The following is a 25,682-nucleotide window of genomic DNA, read 5'->3' on the forward strand; positions in this document are numbered from 1 at the left end:
AATGTGTCTGATTCTCCAAAACAATTTAGTAGATAGTGAATTATATCCTAGCTGATAATGCAGCGTATGACTAGCGGTAGGTTAGCGGAGTCAGCTACCTGGGTGCCAACGAATGTGAATTTCTCTAGGACACGCACCATTGTAAATTGCTCTGACGAGGCATGACCGGAGCATGCTCAAAATTCCGCCGGGACCCTCTTCACATGCACCGGGTCATTTGGGGTTCGTTTTGCTAGTACCAACACATTCTAACCATCACAGCGATAGCCGGCTCAAAACGACATGAATCACGAGTGTAATTGCGGATGATTTGCGTACGCCCTCGAAACAATGTGGTGGAGGCAACGGCTGGAGCCGAGGTGGGACCGTCGCAAACTGCTGCGACGGGTGGTGCCAGTAGGGGTTACACTACGATCCTAAACACTACGTTTCACCGCACTTTGAGAGAAGCCGCGTACGCAATTGCGTACGTGCTTTATGTCGTTTTGATCCTACTATCCTATCATATATAAGGCCGTTTTTTCTAGAGTTCAAGATTTTTGAAACAGAGCATATGCAGCCTTTTTCGAGAAGGGCGAGTCCAGTGCTCTCCAACTATACCTGTTTGACCATCTTCGTATGAGACAATTAAGAGTTCATGAATAAAACTCATGTTCTGCTCTCCTTCTTTAGTTCAGAGTCCACTCAGAGGCTTCTTCCTGTTTCTCTTTTCATTTTTCCCTCTCTATCGCTGTTTTCCTTTTGGAAATTGAATAACTAAGTCAGGCAGGACTCTAAAACCTAGGAACTAGTCTCAGAAGATCTATAACATTTAAATTAAGGTCATCTTTAATCTACGACCCGTATACGGATACTGCACCTGAAATCCGCACCACCTCAGAGAAAAAATCAAGATAGGCTTGGGAAGACTAATGCTTTAAAGGCATCATCCCACGAATCTGAGGTGGTACGGATTTCAGGTGGAGTATTCGTATGCTGGATCGTAGACTATGGAGAGAAGGGTGATTCCGTCCATTTCTTCCTAATTGCCGTAAAAAAACAGGCCGGAAGATGCGGCGCGCGCCCAAGGCTGGCGTGCTCCAATCGAACTCGTTGTGGGAAGTAGCGCGCCGGAACGCCCGAAGCCGTATGTTACGGGCCGTTTTTTTTGGGGGGGGGGGGGGGTAATTAGGAAGAAATGGAAGGGACCACCCTTCTCTCTATAATCTACGATCCCGCATACGAATACTCCACCTGAAATCCGTACCGTCTCACCTCAGATTCGTGGGTGATGCCTTTAACTTCAACAAATTCTCCAAACAGGCATAGTGGAAATGAGTAGCTAGGTGATATCATGTTGTTCGCGCAGCGAAAAAAAACAACCGAAAATGACTTGAGAGATGGCTTTTACTCAATCAGCATTTGACAGTAGTTAAGAATTGCCTTTGTGGTCTACTTACCATTTTTTGTGCTCCAAGCGCAAGCACAACTATCTTAGCAAAAAATAGGTATACTCCATGCGATTTATACTTCGTGCTTATAGGTGCTAGCACGAAATTGCTTTTCGGAACTCCTTTCTTACTCTTAAGAAGTTTCTTACTCTTAAGTTTCACATTGGGGCTATCAACTAGCCTGCACACCCGGTTTCGTTGGTCATTGCAACAGTTGGGGTTCCACTGCTTGTTCCCCTGAAGAGAGTTCGATACTTTGGGTTTCTGGTTATATTCTGTTTGTCTGTGGGATGATATCGATGATATTTTCTCATCTCATTCTCTGCTGTTTCTCTATCGTTGTCGATGGAAATGAGTAAAACCGAATCATATTATTCGGCATCATGGGAACAGGTTTAGAAGGCCGCGCCCAAGCGAGCCCTAACAAATATCCATTCCTTCATTACAACTCGGTGTAAGTTTGTACCCATTCGTCAAAAGCATATTTGAACTTTTATTGACTAAATATAATGCTTAAAAATTTGCGAAGAAGCAGTACATTCTAGGATGTTGAACCGATATGACAAATAGGAGCGTCTAATCAACCGGCCCACTTCTATTTGTTGTCGCTAGTTTTCATGTCTGTCCGTTCGTCTGCGAATTGTTATAAGTTTAATTTCGATAGTTTTGTGTGATTGCGGTAGTGGATACCGTGACCACGTTTAAGATTTAGAAGAAAACACTTTTCTTCAGTTTTTTTCTACATAGTCGGTAGAATCACAACAGCTAAAATTATTGTTCCTTACTCTCTTGAAAACGTGGTCATCCTAATCGCGCTGCTGCTCTTGCCTTGCATCTGCTAGCGATTTCTTGCACAGCAAAAGGCATCACAGGCACCGTATCACGAAATTGACGTAGCGTGGAAATCTGATGGAAAATTCAGAGTTTGGATCACGGATATGATTGTAGCCCTGCCCAATTCCCCCTGATTGTCTTGAATGACGGTGAGAACTGTCTTGGTTCCTAGGAAGTACGTTAAAACGAGCCATCCTTGTTTAGTCTTCAATTCCTTCAGTAGCCCTTTTATTGCTTCTACTTCAGTAAGCTGCTGAGAGGACGTTATTGATTCTCGACCGCTCGCTGGTGGATGCGACTTGTTGGCAAAAAAGGAGCGTTTTCGCGTACCTCGTAGGGACAAACGCCTTTTCGCACCCTGTTTCTCAGGATGATTATGGGGGACTAAGCCGAGCAACGCTCACATTCGTCATCTACATTCTGAACTCTATATTCTCCATCAGGCTTCCACACTACGTCAATTTCGCGATGCGCTGCCGCTTAGTCGTCCCGGTACACAAGTTCTTAGGTGTTGTAGCCTCACAACAACAATGGTGAAAGGCAAAGGAAATTCTATGGAACAGGACACAAAAGTCACCAGTTTCTTGTGGATGGTGGCCGAAAGGGTTTCAGATTAACCTTACTAAACTACTTTGGAAGCGCTAAGAATGGTGATAACTGGTTTCCCATCATCGAATACTACGAGAGGAAATTCTGCTAATTCCAATGTCTTCCAGATATAGTTCCCTTCATAACGAACTATGGAGCACGATTAAGTGAAAGGAATCCAAAAAGCTCTGTTAAAGGCATCACCCCACGAATCTGAGGTGGTGCAGATTCCAGGTGGAGTATTCGTATACAGGATGGGAGACTACGGAGAGGGGGGTGATTCCGTCCATTTCTTCCTAATTGCCGTAAAAAACGGCCCGGAAGATACGGCTTCATTCGTTTTGGCGCACCATTTTGTACAAGAGGTTCGATTGGAGCGCGCCAGTCTTGTGCGGCGCCGCATCTTCCGGACCGTTTTTTACGGCAATTAGCAAGAAATGGACGGAATCACCTCCCTCTCCGTAGTCTCCCATCCCGTATACGAATACTCCACCTGAAATCTGTACCACCTCAGATTCGTGGGGTGATGCCTTTAAACAAGTTTCCAATGCTAAAGTGAACCTTTAATTCAACCGGAAACAAAACTTAATGTAGAATACTGTATTCCTGAATGAATTCCTAAATAGCTCACAACCTGTTTTCTAAACAACAAGTTGTTGTTCAGTAGAAGTGTCAGTTACATTCACTCACGCTTTTACTTATTGCGTGACATAACTGTCACCACAGTATAAAAACACACTAAAATGTTTTTAGCCTTAGTTTTTCTGCTGATGGTTCGTTTCAAGAATAAGGTGGCCATCATCACCGGTGAGTCCGTTAAATACGTAAGTTCACGCTGCAACTCCACATTTTTATTGAAAGTTAAGGTTCAAGTAATGGCATTGGAAAAGAGACAGCGATTTTGTTCGCGTCCGAAGGTGCCAAAGTTACAATAACCGGAAGGAATGAAGCTGCGCTGCAGGTATTATTTGTTTGCGTGTAGTTCTTTCTTAAATATATTTATTCATTTATTTATTGCGCTCAATGCTGTGGGCAAAAAATGTGGGAAGGACAAACACATGACAGTAAATACGAAGTGAGAAAGAAAACAGGAAGAGAGGAGAAAGGGAAAAAGGAAGGAAAACACAGAGGAATACAGCGAACACAGATTACTTTCGAAAACGACTCCGGTTTAAGTAATTGCTTCCTCTTATGTAGTATCAAAAACCAGTATGTCAACACCAATAGACGTTCGAAGTAGATCCTTTCCCAAGCATATTTTCTTATTTTGCCACGGAATAAATCGGTTTTCAAGTTCCACGTTTAGGGAAAATTTTTTAATTTTAATGTGAGCATTTAGATGTCTATATGGGAGGTTAGTTGGGCATTAACCTCAAACGGAATGATGGAAGAATTTCTTCCAATGAGTTATCACTGAGGGTGATATGAACGTACCCACCGTGTGCACTACAAAATTTGAGTTACAAATACAGAATTTGGAAGGAAAAAAAACAATACGATTTATAAATAGCTACATGGACGACCCTCGGTAATAATTGGTAAATGAAATACTCCAGAACTGAATATGGTTAGGCAGTAAAAAAAAAGGGAACAGTGAGGCTTCCGGAGAATGACAAGCGTTGGTTCTAGGGTTCTTATTAGTACTCAAGATAGTGACAGCAATTAAATGACTTTCATCCTATTCATAATTCATATTTGTGTTCCTAACCTTTCCACAAAATGAATAGTCTAGAAGGTTAACCATGGATATGTCCAGAATCTTTCTGCCGTTACTCCATGGAATAGGTCTCCGACATGTCGATCTCAGTTATACCTGACTGAATCGAACATAAACTCGAGTTCTTTTTCTAGTAGGCTTTGATCTTTTCTAGAAATTGTAACCGTTCATATGGAACTGTGAACATAGAAATAATTATAATTAGTTTTTCTATTCTCTATTTTATAATATTTTTCAACTTAGTAATTAAGTAAACGACTTGTGTTTTTTTGTTCAAGACTTTTAAACAGAAAAATGTAAAATCTGAGATATTTATTGGTTTGATTAGCAGCCTTACACACAGCCTAAAACAAGTGGAAGTAATTCTCGGTGACAGGTTGAAGACACATATTTGGTCATATACTCCGAAACATAACTTTAAAATGGTTGACGATAGTGATTTCACATGGTATCTTCCAAGGGGTATCCTTTAAAAGCATCATCCCACAAATCTGAGGTGGTGCAGATTTCAGGTGGAGTATTCGTATACGGGATGGAAGACTATGGAGAGGGGGGTGATTCCGTTCATTTCTCCCTAATTGCCGTAAAAAACGGCCCGGAAGATGCGGCGCCGCACAAAGCTGGCGCGCTCCAGTGGAACTCGTTGTGGGAAATAGCGCGCCGGAACGCCCGAAGCCGTATGTTACGGGCTGTTTTTTACGGCAATTAGGAACAAATGGACGGAATCACCCCCCCCCCCCCCCTCTCTCTCTCCACAGTCTCCCATTCCGTATACGAATACTCCACCTGAAATCCGTACCACCTCAGATTCGTAGAGTGATTAATTTAATTCAGAATCGTAGGCGTGGAAGTAGATCTATTAGGTCAATGTCTTTCTCCTCCACCGACTAATCGTCTTGCAACGATGAACGGAGTGGTTACCTTGAAGCAGTCGCTGACCATGAACCATGCAGACGTGAAACCCTTCAACAATGTGCTTGCCCTAGGGACAACCATAGACCTTATGGTTGTTCTTAGCGAGACTGACAAATATGTATTAGGAGGGAATAGTGACTTGATACATCGACTAGCCACTGCCACTCACCGTATAGACTGCATACAAGTTCATAAATCTTCACGAATTTGTATTGAAGTTGGATGCGTTGGTGCATCCCGAAGGAATGCTGGCGATTGAAAAACGCGCATCAAACGAAGGAAGATTTACTGAAGGTAGCTTAGAATAATTAATGGATTTGATGAAAAGAAAGGAGTCTACAATGCGATCACAAACGAACTAGCCGCATGTCAATATCTGTAAAAGTTTGGATCCGCAGGTTGGGCCGTCAGGTCCCTATGAAGAGCTTTTATGGTTGTGGTACGGGGTGGTCTGTTACGTTTTCGGATTCAGCAAATGAGGTCAGCAATACCTGATATGTTGTTTTTTGAGTTTGCATATCATTTGAATGCTTTCTGTAGGGTGATGAGTATGTTAAAGAAAATCAATACCAATGTTGGCTCCAGCTCAAGTAAATCAATCAAACGATCTCAATTTGACTTATGTTCATTTTGACGGGCATTGCTTACAGTGTTTTCCGTTGTTTCGAGCTGGTTTCACTAATATTCAAAGGCTGCACATCACAAAATTGACGATGTGGGGTCTCTCTGGGCAAATATAGAGTCCAGGTTGTAGATTATAAGCGTGGACGTGTCCACGCTCAAATCTCTCTGATCGCCTAACGGCATGGGAACTGTGTTGGTTCGTAGGAGGTGCGCCATTCTTGTTCATGCTCGGGTTCCTTCAGTAGCTTTTTTATTGGTTCTACTTAAAGAATAATCTAAATAAAGTCTAATCCTAATCTAAACCTTGAACTCTATATTGTTCCACAGGAACACCAACATCGTCAATCTTATGACATGTTGCCTCAAAAATGCTATGAAATAAGAACGTCGAGACTCTTTCTGGACAGCACGGGTGATTTTCCTTTCCACTTGCTCCCATCTTCCTTACGTATTCTACATACGCCCATAGTTTTACACTCTTACTTCAGCCACGCTTGCTTGGCGTACAAAGAATGAGTGGCTTTTGCTTTAGGAAACAAAGGAGGTCATGGTTCAAGGTGGTACACCTGAGGAGAACATTGTTATGATCAAGGGAGACCTCAGAAATGCGGACGTTCAGAAGAACCTTGTGGAAGCTACGGTTAAGAAGTTTGGCGGCATCGATATTCTAGTACGCCAGTAAATTTAGTGAATTTTCATTATGTTAGTGGTTCTAGACGTAAATATACTAGTGAATTAAGTTTATCCACTCATAAGAACGAAATCGCTCTAGCTTCATTTGAGCTTTCAAATTTTTTCAAAATATATAACGAAAACATGGATAACTTTGTTTTGTCGTGGACCTTTTATTAGACTGGAACTGGAAGGGAGTAAAATTTCGAAACTCACTGGAGGTGATAATGCAGTTAAGTTGACAGCACTTGTGGAAAAGTGTTGACGAGTCGAAACCGAATGCCAACATTAATAGATTGAGTAGAGCGTTTCTTAGGTGAATAACGCCGGAGGAGGAGGAATCGACAATTCAAGCAAGCAAGGACTTGACCAAGAATTAGATAACTACGACTACATCCTTGAACTGAATACACGCAGGTGGAATTAGAAATATTCGACGTTGAACGCATAAAAAGAGGAGGCGGTTCACACTTCGAAAACGCACAATTTTTCAGTGTGGTTGCATTATGCAAACTTGCACTTCCGTATCTTGTTGAGAGACAAGGGGAAATCATCATGGTCAGCAGCATATGTGGTCTCGCACAAGGCGTGAGTGGCGTTGATACTGAAAGCGTTCTCCTGGTCAATTATTATCAGAAATTTTAGTGCCCATCGCTTCCATACTATTCCATGTCAAAGGGAGCACTCGATCAGTTAATGAGAGCGTTAGCAGTAGAATACATCGGTAAAGGAGTGCGCGTGAATTCTGTGAAGTGAGTTCATTTTTTTTAATTCGATCTGTTAGAAGATGTACGTTATAGATGAATCTTCGGATTCACTCTTTTAGTCTTTTAGTTTTTTAGTCCTAGGTGAAATGGTGGGGCCATTTGAAGACGATACTAACAATTTATCCAGAAAATATACTGTAATAACCACAGAATTAGTAACTTACGTACTTACTTAGATGCCGAGATGGCTTATTAGAGGTGCGAACCCCAGAATCTTCCACAATCATCTCGTTCTTTCGCCATTGTCATTCCAGATGTTCTCAAGTTTCGTGAGTGATGTGTCAAGATCCTTGATCCGTATTGAGCTAAACTGCTGATCCTTCCGTGCAACGAACTTCAGAAGACATCTCTCAAGGGCTCAGTGGGTAGCGAGTAGCTTCCTAGGCGTGGCAGCAGTGTCTGCCCACGTCTCCGCTGCGTAACTGAGCGCTGGAAGAACTGTCGAGTCAAAAAGATGAGCATGAAGAAATTTTTTAGATTGGTCGAGAGTAACGTGCTTATGGCGGGACAACTGCTTCGTTTAGCAGCACAGCTCTTGCCGTCGCTTAAACGTGTTCGTAGTTCGACTTTACTGTTTGAATGCTTTCTGCCATTCTTAACTCAGCATCCAAGGAAAGACTAGTTTGAAGATCATATTAAAAAAGAAACGATAGTCGAAAAAAACAAGGGCTTCAAGTTACATACAAGATTCAATAAGGTTGAGGGGAAAGAAAAATTTTGGAAAAGCTTAAATAAATTGAATTACCTCGAAAAAGTTCAAATAAGTGGAGATTAGATAGAAAATTGAGCTTAAATAAAGAACAGTAACGCTAGCAAGATCTCAGGTTACCGGAAATCCATAAAATAACATTGGGTAGGGAGCAAAGTCAGTAGAAGTTGTAAAAAGTTGAATTGTTCCAAAAGGGCAAGAGAAGAGACAGCGCATAAACACAGCGCAGGATATACTTGCATATCTTGACACCGTATTGTTTTCTTCAGTGCTTCGCACTTGTGTTTCTCATTGCCCGCCGTTCCTCTTGTATTTTTGTTGCACTTATTACTGTGTTACTGTTATTGTTGTTATTATCGTTCCAGTCCTGGCCTCATCACCACAACTTTCATGCAGAAACAAGGAGCAACATTAGAACAACAGCTAGAGGTGAGGCGATTAGTCATGGGACAAAACAGAATTTTATAAATATATTATAAAGACATAGATGATGCACACTTAAGCGAGTTTCCCTTATATCCTGTATACGCTACTTGTGTGATTCTGTTTGATGGTGAATTTGTTCATGTCATGACTCTCCTTTTTGGCGTGTTTTGAGCGAATCTGACGTGGAGATCCGGAATCCGGGTGGTTCCGCTCATCTCAATCCATCATCTCGTCGAAGAAAAAACGCTGCGAAAAAGGCCGTATTTGAAGACGATTTCAGTTGCAGTGGAACGCTCAAATAGGGGAGCTTTCTAACCTCGTACCTCGTAGGATTTAAAGCGATTTCCACGCCGTTTTTCAACGACGAGTAGAGATGAGCGGAGTACCCCAAATCCCGCAAACAACCCCATCTTTAGCTTTTCCAGCGGATTCCCCACCACGTCAGATTCGTGGTATGCTGGCTTTAAACAAAGCGTGTACTTTGTTGACCCATATGTTTCGGCTTTTTTTTTGTGGAATTAGATCTTTTTCAAAGAGAAGGTGACGGTCTGGTTATTGTGGGACCAGTCCCTTATCTTTGCAAATTTCCAATTCGTTTGGGTGGATCTCATGGTCAAGCTGATTCGGTCGCTCCTCAGCGAACTGAACGGAGCATCTGATGCATCTGTTATGTCTTTAAGGTCTAAAGTGCGTCTTCGGATCGCTTAGACCAATTCTGAACCTGTAAAAAGAGGCATCGCTTCTCATACGGACCCAATAAACAGATACTTTGGGAAAGTATGCAAATTGCAGGCTGCCTTTGGCATTTTGGCACAATCAATTGATTAAATCGATTTTCGTTTGCTTTCGTCTAAGACATAGTGGCAACTTTACAGCGGAAATTTTATCATACGTCGGTTGCTAATGTGGTGACTGCTCCAAGCGAAAAAAAAAGTGATATCAATTCATAGCCACGGATCTCCCTCACTAGAGGGATCACAGCCGGTTAGTCGCGAGGCTACGTGGCGCGTCCCCGGGTGGCGGATAGGGGGCTAATCGCGGACCAAAAGCGACCTTGTGCTTGCCCAGAGACGCAGGAATGGACTCCCTGTTTCTGCTGAGCCAGGACTGACTCATGACATCCTTGTATCCCGCACGTCGGTCCGGCCAAAAGCCTGCAATCAAGGGACTGGGAGGTGCAAGGGAGGCGGTTTGGAGTCGCCTCCAACAAAAAAGCTCCACATATCCACTTCGGGAGAACGAAAGTTCTCCCAAATACTCATGGGACTAGAGGCTTGCAACCTGCCCATAGGTTTTAAATTTTATGCAAAACACAGTAATAGAAAAGAGTCTCCTGATTCCGGAGGAAAGCCTGGTACGGTAGCGCCAGGTAGGACGGGGTTGTAGGAGTCATATAGACTACCGAAACGGAAAAGGACTAGAATGGCGATCTGTACTTATAACGCACGTACGCTTGCATCGGAAGCGGCCATCGAAGATCTGATGATGCAAGCCAAGAAGATCAAGTACGACGTCATCGGACTGACCGAGACGAGACGACGTCACCCTCTCAACGCCGTATATGAAACTGGAGAAGAACTGTTCTTAGGAACATGCGACAGTAGAGGTGTTGGTGGAGTTGGCGTCCTCATCAACACGAGTATGGCAAAGAACACCGACTCTTTCGAACAACTTATGACCCAAATCGGACGTCTGCGGATGAGAAGATGTGGTCCAACACCAGCTTTGACTATCTTCGTCGCTTACGCTCCAACATCAGGCTACGAAGAAGAAGAAGTCGAAGCTTTCTATATGGACCTGGAGAAGTTCTACCGAGAAGATCATGTCTTTTACAAGGTCATAATTGGCGATTTCAACGCCAAAGGTGGCCCAAGAAGAATGCTTGAGAAACCTCACATCGGGATCACGGCCTGTAATGGATCGACCAGGGGGAGGCTCTCTGGGTTCATCATGACGACTAAGACCATCCATGGGAACTCACAATTCCAGAAGCACTCCTCTCTACGCTGGACGTGGGAGTCCGGTGGAGGGTACCGTAATGAAGTAGACCCGCTGAGCCCAATTGAACCAGCCGACCGCAATTTTATCGTATCTTACTTAGAAATTAGATACTTTGGGTAAAAATTAGTATTTGTCTTCCAGAAATATATGGTAAAGTTTTTCGAGTTTCAATGTGTTCGAGTAGCCTCAATTTGGAAGACTAGTGACGCAAGGTTGATCTTTTGAGCTCTGCAGATGCATGAGTAAATATGTTTACGAGTTTTAGTTCCAAAAAATAGCAACGGAATCATAGGACATGCAAAAAAAACAACGGAATCATAGGACATGCCGAGTCTCCCCAGCAAACACATATCTGACGAGCGCTCGCAAACACTGGATTTGCGAAGAAGAACTAGAGCTCATGCAATTGGTGCTCTTAAAGGCAACGTATCACAAAATTGACGATGTTGGGATCTCTAACTAAATAGATGGGAGTTGGAGTGTAGTTCATGATTGTGAACGCTTAATCCCGTGCTCTTTCGCTTAACAAGTTGCATTGTAGGGAAAACGAGATTTTCTTCACAGCTTTTTCTCGATTAAGAGTGGAACTGAACGTGCTTACTCTCGTAGTCCTCCTCTACACCCTACCCCCGTCTTTCTAAGGAAAGATCCGAGATCATTAAAAAGCGCAGCTGCAAGTGCTCCTTTTTATGATAGTAGAGACAGATAAGAAATACGTGGGTGGTTACAGCTGTCACTATCAGACAACAGCACATTTAATAAGAATGGGAGACGATGAGGTGCTGCGTGGAGGTCGCGAAATTTTTCATTAAACCGCACATAACCTACACTTACACAAACGAACGATATCTTACTGAATCCAAAAGGTGTACTTTCAAATAAGAGAGGACAAAAGCTTTTGATGGATTCCTCTAGAAATTCTAGAAAAATATAGAAGATTATAATATAGATAAATATAGAAAATATAGAGATATTTCAGTATTCTTCTATTTTCTTCCAGAGATAATTTCTTTAGTATCGTAACATTTCTTAAACTACACCAATATCCCTGCACATCGGCAATACCTAACCCTCAATTCTGACAAATACATATTACAGTAATAAAATCATATGACAAACCGGAGATAACAGTAACTGTAGAGACTAATATCATTATAGACGAGTCATCTCACGAATTCTCGGCATTTCACGATCTCACGAAGTTATATGCATATAAATTTGTGCAATATGTGTTAAGAACCTACACAACTAATTTGATTATTCGTTCAAAAAATCAGTTTTAAGAAACTTGTTTCAGCGCGAAAAATTCCTTAGTTCGGATGCCAAACGTATACCAGCTCGTCGCTCTGGAACTGCACTGGAAATTGCGAACGCAATCGCTTTTCTTGCTGACCGGAATGTCTCATCGTACGTGGTTGGACATACACTGGTTGTCGATGGCGGTTGCTCTATTATAAATCCACTTCTAGCACATTATTCACTCGATTATAAAACTCCGGCTTCATATTGATTGTTCGAATATGTATATGAAGAGACTTGCCCTATCACTGTCATACTTCAGCACTTTGTAAGTAGAGATAGAAATCGCAAGGAAACCGTAGAGTCCGGGCTGTAGATTACGAAAACCTTAGCGGGTCCGTTCAATTTCCCGTAATCATCGCAAAACACGAAAGACGGCCTTCTACAACTCCAACGCGCCACCAATACACGCGTCGCGTTCACGAGCGAGCAGTCAAAAACCAATGATGTCTCCTCACTAGCCTATTCAAGTAAAACCAATGAATAGGTTGCTAAGGGGACCGAAGCATGAAGAAGATTTCAGATTCTAACGTTTCGCGCAAGAACAAACGCTGTTTTTGTTACGACGACCAGATTTTGAGGGGAACCCAACTAATCGTCACGGAAAAAAGCTGCCTTCCGTATCTACGACCCGAACTCAACCGGTTTCTCTGGCGTTTTCATACTATATCAAATTTGTTTTGTTATACGCTGTCTTTAAAAAAACATTTTTAAATTCAATTCACTTCACATTAAAAAAAACAACCTGTAGTAAAGCTTGCTGCACCAACTGACTAGAATGAAGTTTATTGGAGGTCTTTGCAAAAAGCGGTTTGTGTCAGAAAAAATGTATTCAATATCTTTACCTTAAGAGAAAAGAGGATGTTTACATTGTTGTTTAAGTGTTGTGACCTTGAAATATCCTATCGGCGATCGATCAAATGCAAAACAAAGTATTTGGGAGAGCGGAGCACTATTAAGACTACCCCATTCCCTGTACCAGACAAGATTTTTAATCTCACCTCCTTAGTTGTATACTCCGTTCTCCACACTCCACCTTTTCTTCCGTCAATGAAGAGTGTACGACACTCTCTACACTAACTAAAGTCTGTTGAGCGTAGTAGCCGATTTGCATTTACACCACAATTAGCGGGAACAGCCGATCTTTCACAACCCTTGAAGTGGGACTGAGTTCGACAGTGAACAGCTGCTTTTCATCAGTAAAGGCATTTCAATAAATATGAAGGGTCCCGCTCTATACCTACGAGAGCAGCAATAACGTTGCAACTGTGCTCGTGTAAAAATGGAGTATGAAGATATGTCAGTTCTTCATATGTATAAATTCTAAATAGAGAATTTACAGAAATCGAGAGGCTCCCATCAGATGACGTATAACTTCTGGTAACATTTTTTTCCTATGGGGATTTCAGAATTGGAAAAAGATAATGACTTGAACGTCCGTCAACTTGACAGAACAAAAGAGATCAGGACCTCCTGAAGAGTAGTCATAACGTCAAATAGCAAGAATAGGAACCACTCGCGCCAATCAAGCGATAGAGTGTACGCAAAATTCTATCACCGCAGAAGGAAACCAAAACATCTCAAACTGACTCATGTATGGTCAGATCCATGTAAGGTTATTAACGACAGCATGATAACAGCGCAGCTATAACAGCGACTAGTAGAACGGAATAAAAGTTGTGTGTTTCGTTTTAATAAACCCCAAGAATAGTCGAATAGAATTGCCCGAGATGGAAGAGGCTTGTTGCTACCAACAAAAATACTTGCGAAAAAGAATCCCTGGAGCTAAATTATAAGTGGCAGACCGTGTCAGTTCTCGTTCCATCTACACCATCCGGACGACTATGGGGTTTACAGCACCCGAACTTTGTGGCTCTCCCTGAATCGCACCTAAACCAATTAGGATTCTTTTCAAGCCGGGCGATTGTCCTATACCTACTCTATAGAAATCGAAAGAATGAGAAGGGTGCTCTGCCTCGTGTATTTGGCATCTGACAAGACATGTGATAGCTGGGATGCGTATACAGCTGGTGTTGCTATAAATACGCCAGAAATATATATATATATATATATATATATATATATATATATATATATATATATATATGGAGCAAGAATAGAGCACTTTTACGTTAGATTTTTCATTTTGCTCCGACTATTGCAAAGTGACGTGAAATCTAACGAAAAATCTAGTGGACTATCACAACGGTATGGCACAACGCCAACAAGCAACCATGCGAGACGAGTACGATGTGGAAGTGAACTTAAAGCCACCTTTTTACGAAATGGACGTGGTGTGGGAGCCTGTGGAAAAATGTAGAGTTAACATAGAGTTCGGGGTGTAGATTACAAACATGAGTGGTTTCTCATTTTCCCTTGATCCTCTCAACAAACCGCGGGAGAAATGGAGTTTGTCCCTACAAGGTATGTTGGAAGGTTGAACCCTCGGGCACCCGCCACATCTAGGTGTGCAGCCAAGATTAGTAGGTTCTCCTCATCAACGCATTTAAATGAAATCAATGAATAGGTTGCCGAGAGGATCAGCGGGGTGCGTTCTAACGTACCTCATCAGAACAAACGTCCCACGTCGTTTTTCTATACAGTTTGAGAAGAATGAGCAGGGGCCAAGCTCTCCATTGGTAATCCACATTCCGAACTCTGTGTTTTCCACAGGTTCCCATACTACGTCAATTTCGTGATATATTTCGTTTTTGCCTTTTATCGAAGTGAGTGATCAAACCAAATCAGTAGGGGCGGGTGTAGCGCAGTCGGTGAGAGGTCCCGCTGTCTTTACTATCGATAGTAGGTCTCCCCTCCACTGCTCACCAAGCCTTTCATGCCTCCGGAGTCGATAAATTGGTACCAAACTTGTCTGGGAGGATAAAAACACTGACTTTGACACATCGGCTAACCCCCGAAAGTCATTGTATAGGCCAGTTATACGTTCGTAAACCTCAAACGATTCTGAATTAAAGTGAACTTTGGGGCGCGTCTTGCGTCAATCTCCTTATCTTTTTAATCAAGCCAGCTGATGCCGTCATCTAATTCGATGTATCATCAATCAATTGAACACATAGGCGGTTGTGCTAATATGACTTTATTTAGAGCCAAAAAAAAATTGTTTGAGGTTTGATATGAGGCTTGTGCAAGATGATGTGTGCATGCATGCAAAAACATTGTCGAGCGCCCCAGGATGAAGCGCCAATCAGAGACTCTGCCATCAGCCAAAGTGTATGCTCAAAAACAGGGAGACACTCTCTCATTTTTCCTACTCGTGAAGCAAGTTGTCAAAGGGGTATCAGGATCGCTATATTTCCCATCGTTCATCAAGGAAGAGTCTCAAGAATGAAGTCTCCGGAAAAAGAGCTGCCACCGTCGTCTAAGGAGATGCCTGTGGATGAGGAGGTCGAAGGAGACGAGATCAAGCGTTAATTTGTGTCATTTAAGTGGTGCAAGACAGAGACGCTTCCATCACCCCATGAAGGAAACAGAACAACGTTGTTGCAGAAAAAAGCGTAGTCCAGTGGTGATGGGTTCCTGCATGAGGGATGCTTACAACTGTAATAACTTGCCTGTCGTGGCGCCTTTTGAGGTATGTGTTCCTCACTTTTGCTTCGTATTGTAATTGCTGCATTGTACATTAATCGTACCGAGGTTGTGATCAATAGTATTTTAGTTATCAAATGCGTATTCTGTTGTATTACTAATTTATAATTTTGTAGCAGAACCTATTCTGTCACACACGGGTTGCTCTCCACATGAGTGCTGTAATTTGACTGATTTCCTAAACACAATTATGTACTAATTTCGCAACATAATTTTTTAATCCTCGAATCCGATCTAGTACTTTGGTCGGTTTTCGGGTTCTTTTTCGCTGAGACTGACTGAAAAATTTCAAAGTCAAAGTCTTCGTCCTTGGCTTGAAGCGTCTAATCTTCAGATGATTGCCCGATAGTTGTAGAAGACGTTTCTATCTCAAAAAATCTGGCTGTAAGTCTTAAAGGCATCATCCCACGAATCTGAGGTGGTGCAGATTTCAGGTGGAGTGTTCGTATACGGGATGGGAGACTATGGAGAATTGAGTGATTCCGTCTATTTCTTCCTAATTGCCGTAAAAAATGGACCGGAAGATGCGGCGCCGCACAAGGCTGGTGCGCTCCAGTCGAACTCCTTGTAGAAAAAAGTGCGCCAGAACGCCCGAAGCTGTATCTTCCGGGCCGTTTTTTTACGGCAATTAGGAAGAAATGGACGGAGTCACTCTCCTCCCCATAATCTACTGCCATATACTTATACATATACTCCACCTGAAATCCGTACCACCTCAGATTCGTGGAGTGATGCTTTCGAGCGGCATGCCAGGAACCTGAGAAACTGGAGCAAATAGTCGCGGGAGATTAGACCCGAAACACGTATATTAAAAAAGAAAAGATTGTTATTGTGGCTGATCTCTCCTGTAAAAACAAAACATGAGATACACATCATATCTTTAGTTTTATTTTAGTATAGGAAACTAGCGTTTAGTTCATTAGATCGTTGCGGTATAGACCTTCTAGAATCTATTTAAGTGGTGGAAATCTCACAAGTTTATGTAACTTTTTGAGCAAGAAACAAAAACAATTGAAAAATTCATGGTAGCAAGCAATTAAAAGCAGAATTATCCACAATTATTGCTGATATAGGACAATGAGAAAAAGCTGTTTAGTGTTTCTTACTCTTTAACACTGATAAGGACTATTAAACCCAATCTCGAATTCTCTCTCCCGCTTTTGGAGAGTACAGGTACTGATGTTCAATGAACAGACCGTTTCGAGGTCCTATCTGATATGTTTTTGAATTCTTCAGCCATGATATACAAGGTAACAGAACTGCGTGTTCAAAATGCCAGTGATGCCTGAAAACATGTGAAAATATGCGCGTGGAATACGCCATGTATACATATATCTGCTATGACATACATACCAGAATGAGGGAGCTAAAAAGACAAGGTTCATACCAGTGTTCCGCAGTCGGGCCCAGTTGAAAACGTACATCTACATCGATCTGATCAATAGCCCACGGGTCATCCGGCTCGCTTTCGAAGCGAATAAACACCACATCAGCTCTGGGGACGCAGTCAATCCTTCCCTGAAGGTTTCTAGTAGATTTTATAGTATCTGAAGCAGTTTGCATGTATGTGGTTAAAACATGTAAGTTTGAGAGCTAGCAACCACCTCAAAGTGTGTAGAAATTTTACACATATTAATAAGGTGCTTTTCTGAGTTTTGAGGATCAGTAATAGAGGACATTTAGAATATCATGTCAACACATCAACGAAAGAGTAGGTTTATGTCCGCGGTTTCTAAAATTTCACTCCAAGCTAGTTCTACTGTAGAGAAATTAGGGACTCAAGCGCATATTGCATAGTACTGAATATTTCAAATGCTGCATCAGCTCTTCGAAACTCGAAGAATTCCTCCGAAGACTTGTGCGCTTAATTGTTGGAAGTGCTGCTAATGAGTGTGAACTTTTCTCTGAATTCGCTTCTTTACCTGTTTTGTGCAGTGGCGTTGCTCAAGAATTTGAATCCTTCATAATCTTAAAGGCATCATCCCACGAATCTGGGGTGGTACAGGTTTCAGGCGGATAGTGGCTATACGGGGTCGTAGATTGTGGGGAACAGGGTGATTCCGCTCATCTCTTCCTGCATCAGTGTAAACGGACGGCCCCGGAACTGTTTCTCACAACGGACTCTGTTGCAATGCGGAAACTTTGCGCCCCGCCTCCATCTGCGATTCGTCGGAATGGGTTTTCGCATTGCAACAGAAGCTGTCGTAAGAAACAGCGTTCCGGAGTCGTCCGTTTACACCGATGCAGAAAGAAATGAGCGAAACCACCCTCTTCCCCACAATCTACAACCCCGTGTAGATATTACCCGCCTGAAATCCGTACCACCCTAGATTCGTGGGGTGATGCCATTAAGCAATCTTCCTAATTGAGATTTTTGAAGTGCTTACAGCAAGTATAATATCTTTTTGGACCTTTACTTCACCTCGTCATAAATCACTAGACAAGAACGGAGATCGATTTCTACAACTTATTACTAGTAGTTATCAAAAAATGTTAGCTAGTCTGCTCATGCGGGATGATTTTGTAAGTCGGGTTAGTTCGCACTATCGAAATTTGGGAAAGACAGGTAGAGAAGTTTATGGGTACTTAAGTCAAACTTGGAAGCGATAATATTCTGATAGAAAGTGGTTAAAGGTGATAATTTCAGTATCACTGGCACCTGTACCGGAAGAAACAAAGAAATCGAGAATGGCGCGTTGACGAGTAGTGACTTTAATGTTCTGGAGAAGATCACAACTTCCAAATTAAGTTCTGGAACCTTCAGTAGTCGTTGTAGTGCTCGTTCATGTCAGAATTTAATGACACACAACAGTGTGATCCTAGGTAAAAAAAAGCAGAATACAATAATGGTATCAAACAATTCTTCGTCATCAGTCTCGGGCACAATAGATGGCTGCAAACTTGAGAGAATGAGATGTAAAAGGAAAGAGAAGTTCAAGACACGTCAAATCAGCAGCCACTTCATGCTTGACTAAAATAAGAACCATATGAAACCTTCTACTAACTAAACATAAGATACCTCAACCCCTTTACCCTTCTGAAACGGGCTGTCTGGGGAAAAGATGAAGTATGTAAATCGGGAACCACCATCCACCAAAATCGGAAATCGGGAACCACCATCAAGGAGTCGGAAATTTGAAACCTGTGCAACATTTTAGCAACCACTAAGACATCAGGTTGGTGTTCACAAATGAAGGAGTGAAGTATTGTGATCTGTTCACCATGCTGTGTACTCTTAAGAAAGCAGTCTTGGCTTCATTCCAAAGAGGTTCATGTAGGTCCACGTTCCGATCACAAATTTCCCGGCATTGGTTTACAAGGAAGATCAGCGATATGCGACTACTCTCACGCGTAAAAAAACCGTTCATTTTTTAGGCGAGCCTTATTTTCTCCAACAATCATGCTTTTGCGCTCAAATATCTTGGTAAGATTAGTATCAAAAGATCAAAAGAAAGCCATGCCCCAATGGAAATGAGAGGAGAGTACAACTCTGACAAAGCGAGACCTTTTTCCCTTGGATATTCCCCATCTATAAACCACTTCGTGCCAGCAATCTACATTCAGCGCTAAAGAGCAACGACAAATTCTCCTTCGAGGCTTCTCTGCTTGGAATCACAATACTGCGACCTCTTTTTTCAGCATCAGCTTCACATCCATCTCTTGCTTAAACTTTGATCCTGAAGCAAAACCAACCTCTCTTCGACAGGACCAGTGTTTTTGTCCGGAATTTCGATGATTTGAGCAGAAGAGAGCGTTTGGATGTCTAGTTCATGAGAGGTAGTTCCAATTTCATCATTTTTTCTCTTGAGAATCAACTTGAGGTGCGCTAGCAGGTTCTTTACCTCTGCTAATGTAGGAAGAATTAGGAATAGAACGCTGAGTAGAATAAGAATATAGTCGAGATCGACTATATATGTTCATAATAGCTCATATTGTTTTAGGAGCCTAAACAACCTTGCCATTGTCTAGTCAGCATTTCAAAATTCATTTGAGAATGGCATTTTGACGATTGTTTGACGATTTGACGATTGCATTTCGTCAGCATTTGGAAGCATTTCAAAAATCAAAGTTGTGAGCACTACAATAACGACATACATACTATTCAGTTCAGGAATAAATCGCAAGCATTTTTCTAAGTGAAAAAGCACGTAGAAATGGAAACTACTTTCAAATTGTTATGCTGTTCAATAAAGAATTTCTTATTCTACGGGATATTGTGCTAAGATCCTTTGAAATATTATTGGTTCTCGTCTTTTCAGACCATTAAAGTGGAGTGTCATTTTCTGCAGCTTCCATTTTCTTCGCAGACAAAATCAACGAAACTGCTTGCAAAACTTGTTTTGTGGAAGAAGAACATGAAATGCGGCACGAAATATTTGATTAAAAAATGAAAAATGAAAAGGTAAGAAACATGAAAAAAGCCAAAAACGGTAATCGAAAGACTATGTATTGTTTGATGGAAGAAAGATGATGAAAGCCAAGGAAGGAACAACAATGCTGATTTGCACACATTTGCAGTAGTTTGTTTGTTTGTTTTCGTGGAAAAATAGAAAAAGGAAATTCTGACTCAATCCGCGACACTTGGGGATACCGTTGTGTGATCCGTCTGCAAACTCAAAATTCCTAATTATGAAGCGGGATTTTTAAGCATTACCACCTTTCCATACGCACTAACAAAATCAGCTTTGGATATTAATGCGTGTCTTCTTTTTTATAGCTTACGCGCCACATATTTTGCGATCAAGTCGAGATTATTTCAAAATCGTCAGTCGGACGTTCAGACTAGTATTATGCAGAAATATTTCCTACCGCAAAAAAAGTGATGTACAACCTCTCTTTGAGTTACAAAACACCCCAATGTTGTACACGCACTGGATTCTGGGTATCATTTTTTTCGTGATTTGAAAAAATTTCGACACGGTAGTATTTTTTGACTTTTGAAATTGAAGATCTATTGAATTGACGTTATTGACCTAAGATCAACGGATACAGTGAACCGTAAGGATCTCTGTGAATAGCTGAGTGGACAGTGTGTGGCCACCACAAGTATTCCCACCTACCAGACATTACCTCTTGGAAGCAAATATCGAGCTTCTCGTAGCCTTCCATTCTGACTCCACCTACGGAAGCTGTAACAAATCCCTAAACACCATTGTTATTCTTGATAGAACAAAACGAAACAAGAGCAAATTATCTCATACTCAGAGTTGGAGAACTGCAAAAAAAAAAATTCAGCGTACGTGGCACACATTATACGCAGCATACCCGTCCGCGCACTATACATGAATCATGTCTCGTCGTTTTCTTGCAGTAATTTGAATAACAATTTAAGTTTGAGACACGTTTACGCTACGCTCACAGTAAAAATTGTGAATTGCAATTTAAATCTAAAAGCACAATTTCTGCACAACAACAGTAGACTTTACGCGAGATCCACTCTCTCTTTCTCGATAGCTCCATGATCTAGATATCTGCATCTGCTAACAACTTTCTAGTTGTTAGCAGATGCAAATATCTAGATCATGGAGGCTTCCCACTGTTTAACTAAAACCTCAATTCTTTGCCGATGAAAGTGATCCGATTAACCTTTCAGCCAAATCGATATTTTTTAGTGAGCTTTTGGTTAGCTGTAAAATGGTACTTTTTCAATACTGTTCCGAAGGCACGGTAAATGAGAATCAGATTGAAGCACAATCTGGTGGTGAATATAGAAGAATTTCTAAGGATGGTGCACGTCATAACATTTATTAGTAGCAAACACTATGGGTCTGGAGCCTTCATAAGTAATTTCTAACAGATGGTCGCTATAAGAACGGCCTTCTCTAGATACATAGTTACTTGTGAGTTTACAGTTGTTGTGGGTAATCACACATACCTCATGGAAACATTTCCATGAGAGCACTAAGGGCCGCTCAGTAGACGTCCTCGCTTTCTATTAGGATATTTCTTATTTACCAATGCATGTCTTTATTCTCGAATATATTTGTTTTGTATTTATTTGCAAATCCAGACATATCGGTGAGTGTTCCATAAATTACATTACATTGATCACTGCATAGGCCAAATAAAGTTTTAGAATAAATTTTCTGGCGTTAACCAACCCGATTGTGATGCGCGAATGTAATAGACTTTATACATATGTAAACATGTACTTTTATTTTACATTAACATAATACGTAGATCGAAAATTTCCAGCATATGCATTAGGATGAAGATTTGTCCATGTCCGACGAAGCAGATGAAGCAAGCAACACATCACGATTGAAAGCTCGTCACCGATGCGAAAGCCGTACAGCATAGTCCACTTATGCTCACAATTAGAATCGACATAGAAAGTAGAGTCACATGAGGACCTGTTCGGGTCAACGACTGTAGGCGAGAGAAGGCGAGCTTATTTTGTACATCTACCTACCATCCGTAAAGAATGTCGATGGTGGACGCCTTATGTACCACCTGGTGAAATCTTGCCACAGTAAAACTGAGAATATGGAAGAAAATGTCTCATGGCTTCAATAACGTGAACGGAAGCCTCTTTTCACATGGAAGAAAACTAGATGCGGCAGGACACTTCATCTAGTATTCCCAGAAATTCCCATCTTCGTTAGACTGCATCTTATCTAAGCCCTCTTTCCGCCGATTTTTATGATAGTCGCGGGCACCACAAATCGAAATATTTTGAAGCCTGGCTACTCAACGCAGTCACGATAGCGTCTCAAGACAAATAACAACTGCAGTAGCGAAAACGAGTGTGGCACGGTAGGCTGGCAAGGTTTGCGCAGTTTCAAAGTTGAAAAGATCGAGCACATGACGACTGACGTAAACGAGACTGGTACCATCAGATCTAACGGCATAAACCTTCTAAGGAACGCAGCTTTGAAATATTTTGGGTTCGACTTGCACGCGATGGCAACACTGCACGTGAGGTTACTGTCAATATAAACGATACATGGGTGGAGAGGCCAACAACCACCGGGGTGCCCTGTGACAAAAGGACCCACCTAATTCAAAGATATATGAAACCATGAACATTCGATCTACTGCGCTCTATGGCCCAAACTACTGCCCCGGAACTAAAGAAGGGGAAAGCTGTCTCCGAGTGAAAAAAATGAAGATGCTGCGATTGTCGATTGGTTTCACTCCCTCAAACTACATCCGTCAGCGAAAATTAGACGTGGTCCCTATTGGCGAGAGAATGAACGAGACGCACTCCGAAAGTGACATCCTAATGAGAGGCGGCGTACCTCTGTTAGATCGGTAAAGCTAAGTGCACGAAGACTGCACCGGCTCGATACGATTCACATTGACGTGAAGTTGACTGGCAGCCGCAATGATCAAAAGCAGGAACCGACAAAGTAGAGTCGCCTAATCAGGAGGGTCCACCCTGCTACTAATAGGGATAAACACTGGAGAAGAAGAAGAGTTCTCGGCACTAAAAATGCTCAGCATTGCACGATTGCGAAAAAGCGTAATAACTATTTGAAATATATTCGAATAACGCCGTTAATATAACGTAATTCCATCCCAAATAGCGTTGTTTTCAAAACATTTTCCCATCTTTTATAGGCGAAATAGTCCAATGATGTCCTTCTTTATTGTTAGAACCTCCGTATTTAAGCGTACGAAACGGCAAAAAATTGTGCCAGAAATGAGGTCTCTTATAGTGGTGCTGCTGTTTGCCTCTGTCGGTAAGTCACTACCTACATCTCAAAAACTTTACAGGTCCAAACAGTTTTTTTTCCAGCCTATGGTTTATCTGAAATTTGTTCTTTGAAACTGGACCCGGGAAAATGTCGAGCGTCTCATAAGAGGTTAGTTATATTCCGGTCAGGACGACCTGAAAGTCGGTGCAGTTGCGTAGTAGACTGAGTTTGAAGCGGCAAGGTGGCGCTAGAGGTTGGGATCAAAGTGGGACCACCGCTTGCTTCGAACGTACTACAGTGATGAGTGGAGCTAGGGAGTGTCTCCCCTCCCAACCGCCGCACGCTTTGACCACAGCTGCTTGCGCAACTGCACCGACCCCATGACGTTTTGATCCGACTAGACATGGAACCTCCTCTATCTCGTACCTTCAAATTTTTTTTAGTAGTTTAGTACTGAACATATAATTATTTTTGTAGGGAAAATTGAATAATTATGAGGAAGAAAGATTTTTTCATCTTTAGAACATTCTTTTAACAATACCACTTAAATAAACAAAAGAGTGTGTCGCAGCACGAAAAAAGGAAATGATGAATGATTTTTCTAAGAAAAAGTATTCCCATGTCCGAGGATTTCCTTCACTCTTAAATTCGAGCTTCGAATACATGGATTCAAGAAAGCTTCTATTACGTATTCGTCATTGACTGTTACGTAAAATGAGGAAGATTTCACAAATGAATTTCAGATACGGTTTCGACAAAAAGGAAGGAAAATGTGTTGTGTTCATCTATGGCGGATGTGGAGGGAACAATAACAATTTCGAGACAAAGGAAGCATGTGAAAAGGAGTGCGTGATGAAAAATGCAGGGAAAAAGTCTCTGAAGAAACTCACGAGTGGTGATAATTCTCGCCAAAAACTAGAGAAAATTGAGAAGATCTTGATAAGAGAAGAAGAACAGAAGAAAGTAGGAGCGGCGATCAAGAAGGCTATTATTAAGGAAAAACTTAAGGACTCTTTCAAAAAGGCTATTATTCAGGACAAACTCAAAGAGGTTGCGCCAAAAACTCTTCTTTCGCGGAAAACCAATTATGGTGACCCAAAACGCAAGCTTTCACTTACGAAACTTAACCTCGGAAAGCCACAAGCCCTTCCCCTTGACAAAATGTCAACAAAAGAGCAGAAGAACTTAGGGGCGGCTATCAAGAAGGCTATTATTCGGGACAAACTCAAACAGGGTGTACCGAAAACTCTCCCTCTGCACGTATCCGACCTAGGTGTCCTGAAACAGAAGCGTTCAATAGCTCTGACGGGGCAAAGGAAACTCAATCTCGGAAAGCCACAAATCCTTCCCCTTGACAGAATGTCAAAAAAAGAACCGCAAAATCTAGGAACAGCGATCAAGAAGGCTATAATTAAGGAAGAACTTAAGGACTCTTTCAAAAAGGCTATTATTCAGGACAAACTGAAACAGGCTGCGCTAAAAACCCTTCTTTCGCAGAAATCCAATTATGGTGACCCAAAACGCAAGCTTTCACTTACGAAACTTAACCTCAGAAAGCCACCAATCCTTCCCCTTGACGGAATGTCAAAAAAAGAGCAGAAGAACTTAGGGGCGGCTATCAAGAAGGCTATTATTAAAAACAAACGTGAGGACCCTATCAAGAAGGCTATTAATCAGCGCAAACTTGAAAGCTCTATTAAGAAGGCTATTATTAAACAGTATGTGAAAGCTGCCAGTTAAAAAAGTTATTTTTCTTGTCATGGGCTTTATTTAGTTCATCCAATAAATATGTTTAACTGAGTACTGCAAGAGAACATGTGTTTTGTCAAGTTATCCAAATATAACATATGTATAAAAAATAATTATTGGGCTAGCAAGTGATTCAATCTGGAGTATTCTTTCAAAACAATTAGGGAATGCGAAGGGTGACAGAAACAGCAGCTAGATTTTTCTATTTATGCTTATGCAGTATATGTGCAGTCTATTTTCTTGATATTTTCAACAATGTGTCCATCCGCTATTTTGTTCCTTTTTTGAAACAAATTTTAAGTACATCACCCTAAATGTAGGATAATTAAACAGACGTAGACAGTGAGAGACAGCAAGTGTATATATCGGTTGGTCCTGCCGGTTATTGTAAGGCTGTACGCGCGTTCATAAGCCTCAAACATGATCTGGGTAGAAGTCTTTTGTCCTTAATCCTTTATCCATTGTAAGAGAAGACGGCACTGCTACCAATTTGTTTTCACTTCACTTCATTACTTATTATCCTTTATGGCAGAAGGTACTGCACACAGCAAGCGGCACTGCAGCGATGACCTTATAGGCTTAGCCTTTGCGGTTCACGCAGTAGAATTCTTGGAGAAAAGAGAAGTGAAGGGCTGTTACCCAATTCTTGAGAAGTCTTCCAACCATAATTTCTTTGTTGTTCATTATATGTGGCGTACTACTTAC

The 25,682-nt window shown here is 41.6% G+C and overlaps 3 protein-coding genes across 7 annotated transcripts; 2 read left to right on the forward strand and 1 right to left on the reverse strand.

Annotated features, from left to right (window-relative positions):
• Positions 1-3,622: 3,622 nt before the first annotated feature.
• On the forward strand, positions 3,623-12,193 carry RB195_017563 (uncharacterized protein; the record flags this gene model as incomplete). 3 transcript variants are annotated; one of them, XM_064184612.1, is made up of 9 exons in its annotated part: positions 3,623-3,659; positions 3,719-3,813; positions 6,641-6,778; positions 7,097-7,197; positions 7,275-7,368; positions 7,426-7,532; positions 8,622-8,685; positions 10,069-10,725; positions 11,981-12,193. In XM_064184612.1, the coding sequence occupies 9 exons, from the start codon at positions 3,623-3,625 to the stop codon at positions 12,191-12,193; spliced, it is 1,506 nt and encodes a 501-aa protein (XP_064040493.1). The 3 variants fall into 3 exon arrangements, with proteins under 3 accessions (XP_064040493.1, XP_064040494.1, XP_064040495.1); XM_064184613.1 differs by lacking the exons at positions 3,623-3,659; positions 3,719-3,813; positions 8,622-8,685; positions 10,069-10,725; positions 11,981-12,193 and adding exons at positions 4,992-5,031; positions 5,412-5,575 and having other exon boundaries at positions 7,426-7,536; XM_064184614.1 differs by lacking the exons at positions 3,623-3,659; positions 3,719-3,813; positions 6,641-6,778; ... (3 more) ...; positions 8,622-8,685; positions 11,981-12,193 and having other exon boundaries at positions 10,105-10,803.
• Positions 12,194-16,716: 4,523 nt separating this feature from the next.
• Positions 16,717-20,697, reverse strand: RB195_017564 (uncharacterized protein; the record flags this gene model as incomplete). 2 transcript variants are annotated; one of them, XM_064184615.1, is made up of 3 exons in its annotated part: positions 16,717-16,873; positions 16,976-17,106; positions 20,659-20,697. In XM_064184615.1, the coding sequence occupies 3 exons, from the start codon at positions 20,695-20,697 to the stop codon at positions 16,717-16,719; spliced, it is 327 nt and encodes a 108-aa protein (XP_064040496.1). The 2 variants fall into 2 exon arrangements, with proteins under 2 accessions (XP_064040496.1, XP_013308882.2); XM_013453428.2 differs by lacking the exon at positions 20,659-20,697 and having other exon boundaries at positions 16,976-17,151.
• A 1,912-nt stretch (positions 20,698-22,609) lies between these two features.
• Positions 22,610-24,968, forward strand: RB195_017565 (uncharacterized protein; the record flags this gene model as incomplete). 2 transcript variants are annotated; one of them, XM_064184616.1, is made up of 4 exons in its annotated part: positions 22,610-22,842; positions 23,152-23,273; positions 23,330-23,396; positions 23,972-24,968. In XM_064184616.1, 4 exons carry the CDS (start codon positions 22,610-22,612, stop codon positions 24,966-24,968), a joined length of 1,419 nt encoding a protein of 472 aa, XP_064040497.1. The 2 variants fall into 2 exon arrangements, with proteins under 2 accessions (XP_064040497.1, XP_064040498.1); XM_064184617.1 differs by lacking the exon at positions 22,610-22,842 and having other exon boundaries at positions 23,234-23,273.
• Between the last annotated feature and the right edge of the window lie 714 nt (positions 24,969-25,682).

This window comes from Necator americanus, chromosome II (assembly GCF_031761385.1).
Source record: "Necator americanus strain Aroian chromosome II, whole genome shotgun sequence".
Lineage (NCBI taxonomy): Eukaryota > Metazoa > Nematoda > Chromadorea > Rhabditida > Ancylostomatidae > Necator > Necator americanus.